The 13,052-nt window shown below is 39.0% G+C and overlaps 1 protein-coding gene across 8 annotated transcripts; it reads left to right on the forward strand.

Moving 5' to 3' along the window:
• Positions 1-1,705: 1,705 nt before the first annotated feature.
• LOC135256916 (uncharacterized) lies at positions 1,706-12,884 on the forward strand. Of its 8 annotated transcripts, XM_064339188.1 has the most exons (13): positions 1,706-1,833; positions 2,120-2,146; positions 3,697-3,990; positions 4,143-4,178; positions 5,112-5,153; positions 6,129-6,173; positions 6,393-6,446; positions 7,713-7,766; positions 9,071-9,163; positions 10,167-10,185; positions 10,399-10,430; positions 10,920-10,966; positions 11,289-12,884. In XM_064339188.1, exons 1-13 carry the CDS (start codon positions 1,779-1,781, stop codon positions 11,394-11,396), a joined length of 906 nt encoding a protein of 301 aa, XP_064195258.1. In that variant the 5' UTR covers positions 1,706-1,778; the 3' UTR covers positions 11,397-12,884. The 8 variants fall into 8 exon arrangements, with proteins under 8 accessions (XP_064195258.1, XP_064195262.1, XP_064195261.1 ...); XM_064339192.1 differs by lacking the exon at positions 7,713-7,766; XM_064339191.1 differs by lacking the exon at positions 6,129-6,173.
• Positions 12,885-13,052: the final 168 nt, after the last annotated feature.

Consider the following 13,052-nt stretch of genomic DNA (forward strand, 5'->3'; position numbering starts at 1 on the left):
CACACATACATTAACACATTCAGAGATGAATGGCAACAGGCACAAACTATAACTAGCCAAACTATACTCCCGCCCCATATCTCACCCTGAGTTCAAAGATCGCTCCAGCCCGTTTCCTCGGCCTGAATCCACAGCAACGCTCCAGTCCTGTCCTTCGCTCCATGGGCATGGACTGCTTCAGCCCTGTTCCTCCCCTGCCCATGCCATGACGCTCTCTGGGGCTCCAGATCCATCATCCAACTCCTCTAAACTGCACTATTCTGAGCTATTGTGATGTTCTGTGCAAGGACCCATATGCAGACCAGGGAAATCCAAAAAACGTTGTCTTTATTCAGTCCGAGGTTCGAAGCCAGGTAATCAGAGAGTACGGTGCCGAATTGAGTTTCCAAAAGAATAGTGAAAAAACAGGCGAAAAGTCAAAAACCAGGAGATCAGAGTGGCGAAGGTACAAAGGGACAGGCAAAAGAGAAGTCAAAGCGAAGGTCAAACCAGAAGCAAACAAAACCAAAAGGGGCAGGCAAACTCGAAGTCGTACAAAGGGGTGTCGCAGGAATCTCAATAGACAAAGGCTTACTAACAATCAGCACAATGAATTCGATCAACATTCTGACACAGAACAGGTGGAAAAGACTGCATTTATACACTGGGGAAGATAACAATCAAGGAGGGGTTAAGTGAGTGAGGGAGGAGTAACAAACAACATCCAGGTGAAGAACATTAGGAAAACTAATTCAATGACAGGGGACTGACAAAACGCGGACTGGAATCACATAGACAACAATGATAATAGACGGCCTGGGTGAAGCAGGTAAAACACGTGCAGAGAGAGAAAGGTGCAGTCAGAGCAAGAGACAGGTGCAGGCAATTGCAGAACTCAGCATTAGAGCAGGCTAGAAAGAAAAGGGGCGGAGCTACAGCGCAGCATGGAAAAGGGGAGACTGGTTAATGTATTAGTATAGTGATCTAAACTATCAAAAACCCAAAACTAGTGTGTGTTAGTCCATTAGTAATATTCACATGTTAGTATATTAGTGAGGTTAGTACTTTACAATCTATAAGTTAGTAGGGATTAGTAGAAATTAGTAAAACTAGAAATAAGCAGGAAGTAAGTAAAGCGAGACTGGAAAGAAGGGGGGAAACCACGAAAACCCGGAACCACCCGAATAGTGAAATCACACAAGTACAGGGGAGTGAAGCAGCTCAGGGAACACAGACACAGATACAGTACTGGGGAGACAAGTGACCGGGAATACAGACTACAACAGCTATACCATTTGCTCTTCTATTATTCTTCTTAGTTTTCATCTCATCTGTAACCTACTTAACCCATTTTATTTGCTGTCTCTATACCAAGTTGGCCAGTGGAGGATGGGCTCCTCCTCAATAGCAGGGTTCTTCTCGAGATTTCTTTTTTTTGCCGGATTTTGAGGGTTTGCTTACAATTACAATTTAGCAGACACTCTTATCCAGAGTGACTTTCCTAGATCACATTACTACATACAATTGATATACATGGCTGGATATATTACTGAACCAATTTAGGCTCAGTACTTTGCTATAAGGTAATATGGCAGAGCCCCAGCTGGGATTCAAACGCACAACCTTTTGAGTTGCATGCCCAGTTCCCCCACCTAAAAGGTACATAAATAGCCTGCAACTGAACATGGCTGTTGTTTCTTGTCCCACCTCACAATGTACTTCCGTATTCACACGATCAGTCTGAGATAAGTATCTGCTTTTCTTTCTTTTTGCTCACTGTTGTGTTCCTCCTCTTTGAAATGCAGTCCCAGTTCTACACCACTCTGCTGCTGGCCTTTGCCATCCAGCTGGACTGTGAGTGAAACAATTATTTATCTTTTTTTCTTGTTCCACTTTCTCTTTCTGCGTTCTCTGTCTGTCACAGTGGCCAGCAGTGACAGATCTTCAGCTGTTATTTTCTCATAGTTATTATTATTTCCACTTTCCTCTCATTTTCATCTAATCACATTTCTTTATGTAAATGTTTGCAAATATTCACATTTTGGTCTGATCATGGCATGTCAGAGAAAGTTAACAATAAATATCTGGAGGACAGTTTTGATCAAACTTTAATTTGTTTCATTTGCCTTATGTTTGCCAGATTTCATACTGCACGCCGATGCTGAAGGTCAGTATAAAAGCCACAAATAGCATTATCCAAATTTATAACATTACCCTTCTGGTATCTGCAGCCAAATTAGCGAGATGGTTCAATATGTTGTCCGAGTTATTAGGTCAAGCAAAGGGATTCTTTTGTGCTTTATGTTACTATGCTCTGTGTGCAAAGCTAAATCATTAAATATTTGCTGGTCCATTTAAGATTAGATTACATGATTTGACACATAATGGCATATGATATATGACATATCCACCTATTACCCAGCAATTAATTTCTGTTCCCTGCAGGGAATATGAGTCGTTGGTCTTAATCACAAAATGCATATATTTTCTCAGGAGGATATATTAATTACTATATTTCAGCTTTTTTTGTAGTAAATCCTGTCTTTAACATCCAACTGAAACATGTACTGTATCGATGTTCTGATTTTGAATGGCTGTAGATAGACAGACAGAGAATACTGTAAGACAGAAGAAGGAGAAATAAGAATGTTTTATTGTTATCATCCTCTCAAATTTACAATTAGCAACGGTGCACTACAATATATATTCTCATTCTATTGTATTTAAATTTTTTTGTGTATGTACGGTACCTTGCAGCAGACCTAAATCGGTATTCCTCAGGAAACTGCTGCATGCGGTCTGAAACCACTGATAGGGTCACAGGAAATATTTTGTACAAACTTTTTATCAACATGACTTAGAGCTAAGGGTTCATCGCATTCAAAGACCATTCATGATTTCACAAAAAACCTGACTGGGCCTCTTTCTACTTCAGACAATGGCATCAATAGAAAACATTATATGTGGAAATGCAGTAACTTGTTGAATGACAGACAACAGTATTTATCATCTTTAAATTATAGCTATTGTTTGAGTTTCAGTATGTACTATGGTTAGTATTAATACATTAGCTTTACATAATAGTAACGTGTTCAATGACAGATAACAATTTGATTTAAATCTTTTTTTTTGTGGTAAGAGGTAGAGAAAGTTGGGAGCACTATAATTATGCAAATGCAGCATGTATTTTGATTTTTGACTGTTTTGAGATTAAACATGTTGCAAAGACAGGGAATTGTAGCTTTTTAAGCTTTAACTTTGACTGGATTTCTGTGGCAAAAGACTCTGTGTGCATGGTCTCAAGTTTTTGAAGAGGCTTCCCGCATTTTGTTGGTTCTTTGTATATCAGTAAGAAAACATCTAACAGAAATAATTTCTAACTATACACAAAAGTTTTGAAATAGTATAAATACATAGTATGTGTAATGAAATGGTAATAAAAGTAATATTTTACTTGTTGATATATGTATGCTACTTTAGGCAGGGAGACACTGCTCTCTTAATACTGTAAATATTATTTGTTAAGGCCTGATATTAACACACCTTTTAGGATTTTATGCAGTTTAGTATTTCTGCTCTGTGACGTGTGTATTCTCTTTTCATAGACCTTAAGAATCCAGAGATTTCTGTGGATAACAGTGGTGGGGAGGTGGACCTGCCCTGTCAGTTTGGTATTTGGTATTTCTGCTCTGTGATGTGTGTGTTCCCTTTTCACAGGTCAGCTACAGAAACCAGAGATTCATGGGCATATCAGTGCTGAGAATGTAGACTTGGTCTGTCAGATGGAACTCCTCCCATCTGGCACTAATATCAGCTGTAACCTGTACATTGGAGACTCATCTGAGCCATTCCTAAGCACATGGACCAAAAGCCAACCTGTCTGTAACTTTGTTGTGAAACCGGATGACCTGCAGCAGGGTCTGCAGTCCGTGGCAGAAGTGAGCTGCGATTACTCTGTCCCCACAGATCCCCGCTCTCCTTCCCCACGCAGTGACAAAATAAAAATAGAAGGTGAGTAAATCTCTGTACTTACAGTTAGTAAAATACAGCCATAAGGTTAAAAGAACTGGTCTGTGTGTCATGAGAAGTTTGTCAGTCATTATTTTCTCCTTTTATGCAATGTTTCAAAATGTAAATCTCACTCTCACAATCTGTTTCATTAGGACTCTCTCCAGGGACATCAACCTTTTCTGAAGCAGGTACATACGTTCATATTGTATATGTGCTTTCTACTTGAAGAATTTTACATGGGTTTGGATTAGAAGATTTCAGCATCACAATAAACTATTATTCATTATATAGGAAAAAAAAAAGTTTTCTGTATTTGCCCTCCCAATTTGGATGGGTATTTATTTGTAGGCCAGTTTCATTGCCACAAGTCGGTTCAGGGCTAGCATGCACAGCCTCTGAAACCATGTAACCAGCAGCCACTTCTTTTAATCTGCACAGACAGGACACAATTATTGTATGAGAGGTTTCACAATATCACAGCAGAAACGTTACTACACATGGCCAGCCAACATTGTCCACTGGAATGTGTGACTTACAACAGTTTCTGCACTCACAGTACAAATAATCATGTGACCCCCACACAGTCTCCGACCTCCCAGCACAAACCGAGTTTTACTGTGGGCAATGCAGTCCTTGTTCCTTGAAAAATGGGGAAGAAACAAATATTGTCAGTGAACTCCCTGAGTGATTCTCAGGGAATACAGAGGTATTGCGAATAAATTATGTTCCAAAGTCTAAACAAAAGCAAACATCCTGTAATACTCATGAAATATACATAGCCACCTAACAACCATATAACCTTTTTTGATGAACGTTTGTGAGAAACAATTCCAATGCACTTATTTCAAATTGCCAGTAAAGCTTTAACTTGATCTATGAGTTCATATGATGGCTTTGTTGGCCATTCAGCCAATAGCCCCAGCCAATAGGCAATTATTTCCTAAAGATATTCATTTTCAAAATATTCATCATTTTTCAGCACAGTCAAAGTAAATATTATGGCTTACAGAATTTAGGTTCACTTATCAAGTACATCTAGATGAGGTTGCTGTCTATACACACACTATACACACTTATTGTAATTACAGTAACAATAAAGCCTTTTTTTTCTTTCTCTGTAGATAAGAAGACAACCTCACCACCTCATGTGACGACGAAAAAAAGTACTGAAACTTCTGTTGGTCTGAACTTCTGAGGTGTAATAGGTAACGGATCCTTAGAGTAGTTAGTTTTGGTTGTTACTAGTTAGTTTAGGTTGCCCTCAAACTTAACTCATCATTGGGCAGCTTGGTGGTCTAATCTTTCGATGGGTCCCTCTATCCGGAATAGAATCCAGACTGACCCAGTGCCGACGGTGTCTGGCAGCCACACAAGGTGATGCAAAATTGGGTCCAGCATTACCCAGGGATGGGGGGGTTTCTGGCAGCCTGAGTGCCAGTATTTGTCATCGTATCCCACAATTCTGCCTCTTAAGTTGTACAATGTGTCTTCCTCCAACCCATGTCTGTGTGAGCCTGGCTTGCAAAATGCAAGTAAGAGGCAGCTCACATTACGCGTTTTGGAGGAAAGCGCACGTTTGTCTGCACTCTCCTAAATTTCCAGTGTTGTTGTGCCAAGCATTGCAGCATGAGCGTAATTAGGCACTCCAAGCTGGGCAGAGAAAGGGAGGGAAAGCATAAAATAAAATACAAACAATGCCTTCACTGAAGCACAACTTCAAGTGCAGAGCATTCAAATATAACAGAGAGCAATATGTAATGTGTGTAGGTCAAGTTGACCAATACGTCACTTATTTTGTGAAAGAAAGCATTTGGAGTCAATTTGTCATTATGAATTCAGAGGTTAGTGACATTTTATTCCAACTGACATCAACTTAAATTTTAATTGTTAAAATCTCCTGATGTTCCCCTACCACAGTTTTGTTCTCCCTGCTTCTGTCTGCTTCTGCTGTTACTTCTAACCCTTCATTTTCAAAAAATATCTTTCCAACACAAAATTACCTTCAAACACGAAATTCCTGTGGGATTTCATAATATTTACTAATCAAATTGTTTCGAAATGTCAGTCAACAAATATCCCATTCTTGTAATGACAGTAACAATAATTTGTCTTCTTTTGCTCTTTCCTTCTTTCTTTAGAGAAAAAGAAGCCACCCACATCACCTCCTGTGATGACTAAAAAAAGTATTTATACTTCCGCTATGTTCTGATATGGGAAACAAAAGCTTTAGAGGAGAGACTAGTTTGTTTGAGTTGATCTCAAACTTTGACTCATTTCTAAATCTGTATTTCAGTTATACCAAGCTATGATTATGTCCCAAATGAATTACAACTTGCAATTTGGTGCACAGATGAGTATAACTTTATGTGTTTTATATAAATTCATGTTTTTCGCCTTTCTAGCCTCGACTGCACATTCTACAACCACCTTTAATACCACAGCAAGTCTCCAATCCAGTGGGTATCCTCACTTTTGTTGAAAATTAATTTTCTTTTGAACTTACCATCAGATTCCTTTCTGTGACTTTTAATCTGCCAAGACGATTTAAGGAAGTTTGTTCCAGACAAAACCCAAATGACCATGTGCGTTATTGCCACATCACCACACAAACTGCATCTTGAGGCCTCAAGATCTCTTTTCTCTGTCTCTGTCAGACATTGCCTTTCACACAATTTAGGCCAAACTCGATAACCCACATGCATTGTTAGTACTCTATGGTAGGCAGAGGAAAATGAAGAGAACATTTTAAGCAAAGTGACTTTTTATCCTTCTCTTAGGCTAGACGTAATTTACATATTAAAAGTGTGTATAATATTTTATAAGTAAGCTGAAAATGCAGTACACTGTAACTGTGACTAGTGTAACCAGGGTTCGAGTTATAATCTGAGCTTTGTGGGGGTCTCTAAAGATAAATAAATAAATCATAGCCTAATGGGTGTACTTTCTGAGAGAGAGAGAGAGAGAGAGAGAGAGAAAAAGCTAGTGCTAGCTGTAACACTAGCAGGTCAATTGTGTGTCCAAGTATGTGGTGGTGGTCCCACATTCAGAAGCATCAGGTCTGGTAGCAGAGCAAGAATGCTCCGTAGCAGCAAAGCTAGTGCTAGCTGTCATGCTAGCAGGTGAATTCCAGTTGTCTAAAGCTGTTTTTTGTTTCTTTGTGAAAAAACCAAAACTAGCGAGGCTTGTAGACCCGTCGGCAGCAGCGGCCTTTTCTTCGGCGGCATGGTAGCTAGTCTATACTACTAGATAATGTTGGCTCATACATATAGTGGCTTCTTCTTCCAAATGGGTTTGAACGTTAGCGGCTTGCGTGCTCTCAACAGGAACAGGCATAGTTTGCGCAATATTCTACTCTGCACCATGGTGGCTTGGTGGTGAAGTGCAGCCATACTGTCATTCACGAGAGAATATGGTGCGTTTAGTTCTTTTGGAAAACATGTTTCTTTTAGCCTATTTATCTCGTTAACATAAATAATACTCATTACATTGAAAAATGCATTATTTGTGATTAAAATAATGTTTGTTGTTAATGTATTAGCGACCCCCACAGATGTATGATTTTACTGCTTTCATGGGAGCTCAGACCCCTCCTTAGGGGAGCTCAGCTCCCACTGGCTCCCACATAACTCAAACTCTGAGTGTAACTGTGTGAATTTTATGTACATAATCCCTCATCACAGGTTTCTTATTGAATTTATTGCTTCATGATTCTGTGTACACAGCCTTAGCTGCAAGGTCTACCGTGACAGCTGCCTCCAGAACATCTCACCATTCCAGTAGGTGCTGCTTTTGCATATTGGTTTCCTTCGCTTATTTCTTTGTTTCCTTTCAGACTTTATTTTATTTCGTGTTTGTTCAAACATCAGATCAAATGAGTCTTTTGACTCTATACTCCAGCACATTGGATTTGAAATGAAACAATGAAGATAAAGGTTAAAGCGCAGACTGTCAGTTTTAATGTTTGTCATACCAAAAGCCTGTTTCTGGCTTCCCATAGACCTAATGTTTCACTTATATAAAACTAACCCAAGCAACGTGCACACGGAGTAAAGGATGCAGCTCAGTCACTCCAGTTCCTCAAAGGACCAAAGTACTGTACTCTTCTTTACTCTATGTGGTTTATAAATGCTCATCTTATCTATAAGACCATTGTGTATTGTATTTTTCTCCTCAGTCATTATACTGTAACTGGATGTTATGCAGCGACATTGACAACATAAGATTTATTAATTGCACTAAAGTCCTTTATTTTATTTTCTGTTATATGCTTGGAAGCCCACATCACTCACTCTTGCCCATAAATGAGGTGAAAACTACATGCCAGGTTATAGTTTTGGTACTTGATGTAATGAGTGAGGGTAAGGTTGTTGGCTACAAGAAGCTGCTCTGTTTCACCCCTGTGAAAAAAACTATTGATTATATTAATATATAATCAAGACATGACCATATTTCACTAATGTTAATGGTCTTATCAGGAATGAGATTCCCCACCTGCGGTTCTTTCCCTCCCTCATCTGGCCCTTGACTATGTTCTTCCAAATGGTTCTTCCCCCCACGTTTACCCTCTTATAAACTCATTCAGGTCTGCCCCGTTTCCATATTACCTGACACCCTATTAACCCTGCAGCATGGTTCCTAGCTTGTGGAGTCCTGACATTATCATTGGCTGCCAGTGTACAGAGAGCTGGAGCCAATATCAATGCATGACAATGAGGTTCCATTTAAAAAAAAACTGGCAAAAGATTAAAAAGTAGACTTGCATGATATGTTGTGCGAGTTAGAAATAAAAGCTAATCTCTTGAGTTTTTCCTGAACAATTTGTGGATTCACAGCAATAACTGTCAATTGTGTCATTAATTATTTATCAATATGTTTTACTTGTTGAACTGTGTTAGACCAAGTATTGGCTGTGAGGGTTCTTTTGTCAATGAAAAGCTGGTTAATTGCTTAAAAACAAAATAAAAGGCCACAGTATGTACTAGAATATGTGGAGATCTAGAATAACTCCCTTATAATGTTAAAGCTGGTGCTCATTTCACTCAGTGTCTAACTCTCATCAAATCCCCTTTACAAATTTCAGCCCGGTTGAAGACACCAGCGGGTATTGGAGTAATTCTCACAGTGATTGTGATCCTCCTGGGAATGACAGGAGCCTGTCTGTACTGGATACACAGTGAGTCTTTCTGATGGCTGCTCTGTAGTGTGCACTAGTCCTGCGTTTCTCAAGTGTTGGTGACCACTCTATAGCAAGAGGCCATAAGTAAATTAAATGGTTAACATTTGATTCGTTTATCTAACCCATACTACAGGCTGCAACACAGTGACTGCTTAATAGACTAGCACATACATAATTTTTGATGTTATATCGTGGATGCAGCTGTTAAGTAGTTGTGGCAAACACGCCTGCCACAGGCCACCAAAGTGGCTTTCCTTGGGCCTCACCAGAGACACAGGGAGATGATTTCAAGTCCAGATTTATTGTACGAGGTTTGCAAGATGGAACGCAAATGACAGAATGTAAAATACTGTCATGACAGAGAGCTCCCTGTTGGGTGGGGATGCAATTAACCTGTGCCAGTGATTACTCACTACGCACAGTGCAGCCATCCTGTTCTGGTCCAATTAGCCTGGCCAATTATCTAATTCTTAACCATTATCCAATTGGCAGTCATTAGCTTGACCCGGGCGGTGTGGTGCTACCGCCTCCCACACCACAGTAGTATGGGATATTATTGTAGAATTATGTTTATCATGAATCTGTTACCAACAAGGCATGTTAATCTGAATTCTAAATATGCCACATAATGGAAAACAAGAATTAATTATTTTTCATTTTGGCTGGCTCGACCTGAATTCGTCTAGTCTAGTATCTTAAGCTCCAGTGCGAGAGTTTCATGCTTTGCAGCCATAGCATTTTCATTTATAAAGATTATCATGATCATGCAACAAGCAGTCTGAACTACATTCAATGATTTTGACTAGCCAGTGATTTTAGCTAACACTCAAAGCTGTCTGAGGAAAGCTTCAACATATTGTGGCATGAGAATTACAGAGTTCTACAGTGACATTTTTTGTCAAAAATGAGTTATATACTGTTGAATTATTTATAAATAATGTTGAATTATTTTCATGCGTGGCGTCAAAAATGTAAAAAATCTCTTTTTGTTCTTTTTCAGGAAAAAGGAAATCTAGTGGGTGAGTATTTTTTTTCTCAGTCATGAGATGAATTTATAGAAATAAAAAACATGCTGCCATCCTCTCAATCCAACTGTTACATTGTGTCTGCGCAATCAAACTGAAATTAAGAAATTTTATTTGCTCAGTCTGATACTCTCATAGTTTCTGTCCATGATCATGACTATAGATCCTATAAAGTATATCTCTAATACAACAATTGTCGTTGTTCAGGCTGCCCACAACTCCTAACGATGACACTGTGTGTAAGTACCTGTAATCTTCCAGTAATTTCTTTAGCTCTTATTTCAGCTGTTCTGCACGTAGACATGCTACCTGCTACCATTACATTACATTACATTACAGGCATTTGGCAGACGCTCTTATCCAGAGCGACGTACAACGAAGTGTATAACCAAAACCAGGAACAAGCATGTTGAAAACCCTAGAGGGAAGTACAGTTCCAAGTGCAGGGAATGACCACGTAGTTTAACTTGGACCCTGTAGGTTAATCTGATTAACACAACAAAAAACAGCAACAAAGCAGTCTATGCAAAAAAAGAAATAAATAGTTATTGCACTAGTGTCTACTCAACTAAGTCAACTAAGATAAACAGCTTACCTAGCTACAACCCTAAGATTACATAGTCATACCATGTTACCTATTTTTTGCTTTAGTTTCAGCACAACCTTCAATGCTATTGTTGCTGTTCTAAACAACATGTGATGTACACTCTTTTGTGTTTGTGCTGTAGACACCACTGTTGATGTGTCCAAGGGAGCAGGATCCAGCGATGCCATGGTGAGTACAAAACGACAGTAGGATAGATGTGGTACTGAAACTAAGGCCCAAAATGAAATATTAAATAATCATTCAGAGCGCCGATTTCTGGGATTGTAAAATACACTGTACGAGGACTTCATTGTAAAACTGGACTTTATTAATAGATTTAACTACTGTACCATTGACATGTAAGTCTGAGTCACTGCACTCTGCATTACATCTGCCAACTGTAACTCAGCTGTGTGTCTGTTGATGGAGCTGCGTCATCCATATTTATAAATACGTGTCCTATGCTGTGTTATGTGACTGGGGTAGTGACTGTGTGCCTCTCTCTACCTAGTCTCCTTTTGACGTGACTTACAGCACTGTCACCTACCATGCTTCTCAAATGGTGGCCTTTCAGGCCCAACAGGACAACATTGTGTACAACAGTCTGAATACGGACTGAGGAATTCATACACAAAACACAGGAGTCCTTTTAATCTTTTTGATGTACTCTGATCAAGAGAGTATCAATATGTTTATGGGTGTGCACAATTAGAATAGAAATATTTCTTTTAACATTCTTTGACAATACCTTGTGAATGTCATTTGGATTGTTAATCTGTTTTGTTAGTAATATCTTTCTTTCTTGTGATGTTGTTTTGAGATTGTACCCCCAAAGGAGAGTTCAAACTCACATGAGAATAGAGAATAACACAGAGAATAACTCTTCAGACAGTTATTTAGGGGACATAACTGCTGCACTTGTAAAGAATATATTCCGTATTATGAACAATACAGAAATGTGTTTACAATGTTATAGACTGATATTGCACAAAAGTACCCGGCTAACCCAAAATAACTGCTGACGGCTAACTGGGGCCCATCCCTGTATTGAGAACCAATGCTTGGGGTGCAAAATCCCTGGTGGCGCCCCCTGTGCCTCTCAAGTACATCATTCATCAGCCACTTTCAAAATCATAGTAGAACCCCCCAAATGTTTTTTTTTACTTTTCATTTTGTTGTAAATGTATAGTCTGTTGAGACTTTTGTGAAATGCCCTTTAAATAAATGGTGACCATTAAAACCCTTACAGAAAAATCATACGTTCAAAAACCACATATGAACACCCCACATTTCAGCTATAAAAATAATCCCACTTCAATAATGAGAGCAGGAAAAAAACCTATCCTATTTCAAGTCACGTTTTGTTTTCACACGTGAGAGTGGAAGTTCACATTTTAAAGTCAGGGATGTGAAAATGTGAAGATGCAAATGTCTCGATGCGACCTATTTTCTCTTCACATGTGGAAAAAAGCCAATCACAGGTGAAAATGTCCAGTTTACAGAAATAAAATGATTAAACCACACAGAGATGTGTTCATGTTGTAAGTATTCACAGACAATAAATTATGCAGGACGCAGAGTTAATAGTGCCTTATTGTGCCATTCATTATGATGAAATTTGTACAAGATACTTGTGAAGACCGTCTGGGTGAAAATTGAACTGGTTTATTGGACTTTCAGGGACAGGTGCTGTGCTCCAATGCAATAATTTGTAGTCGGCAGTTTTTCAGAGTGGCATGACATGATTCAATTTGCTAGTTCTGGCACTCCATGATAATGAATCACAGTAAAATGTATTATTTAATTTCTTATTAAAATACAAAATATACAAAATTGTGAAAATCCATTTTTGGCCTGTTCTCCAGCCTGAGTATTTTTCTTTGTCTGGTCATGCCTGATTGTTGCTGTATTAGTTTCACCTGTTCCCCTGTGTATTTAAGCTCTTTGTTCCCTCCTTGTCGTCGTTTGGTAGTTGTATGGTTGCTAGCTACTAGCTATTCCATGTCTAGTCTTTTATCTAGTTTGACTGCCTTGCGTTCTCCTGGGTCTTTTGTTTTGTTTGTTTTGTGTTCCATGTTCCAAGTAATAGCCTTTTTATTGGCATTTACTGTCATGGTCCTATGTTCCTGTCTGCGTGTTTCCTTGTTGGGCCGCCAGATGGCGGCACTTCGGTTTTGTGTCCTGTTTAATTGTATTATTATTTTCAATTATCCAATTTGTGTTTGCTGCTTGTCTCGTTTTCCCTTCCCTCTGTGGCCTGATTGTTCATGGTGCC

The sequence above is a fragment of the Anguilla rostrata genome, chromosome 6 (assembly GCF_018555375.3).
Source record: "Anguilla rostrata isolate EN2019 chromosome 6, ASM1855537v3, whole genome shotgun sequence".
Classification (NCBI taxonomy): Eukaryota; Metazoa; Chordata; class Actinopteri; order Anguilliformes; family Anguillidae; genus Anguilla; species Anguilla rostrata.

Coding starts and splice junctions, on each gene's coding strand:
- LOC135256916 (XM_064339188.1), top strand. CDS start 1,779: ATGCAGTCCCAGTTCTACACCACTCTGCTGCTGGCCTTTGCCATCCAG. Junction 2,147..3,696: donor ACTGCACGCCGATGCTGAAG/GTCAGTATAAAA, acceptor CCCTTTTCACAG/GTCAGCTACAGAAACCAGAG. Junction 6,447..7,712: donor CACAGCAAGTCTCCAATCCA/GTGGGTATCCTC, acceptor CTGTGTACACAG/CCTTAGCTGCAAGGTCTACC.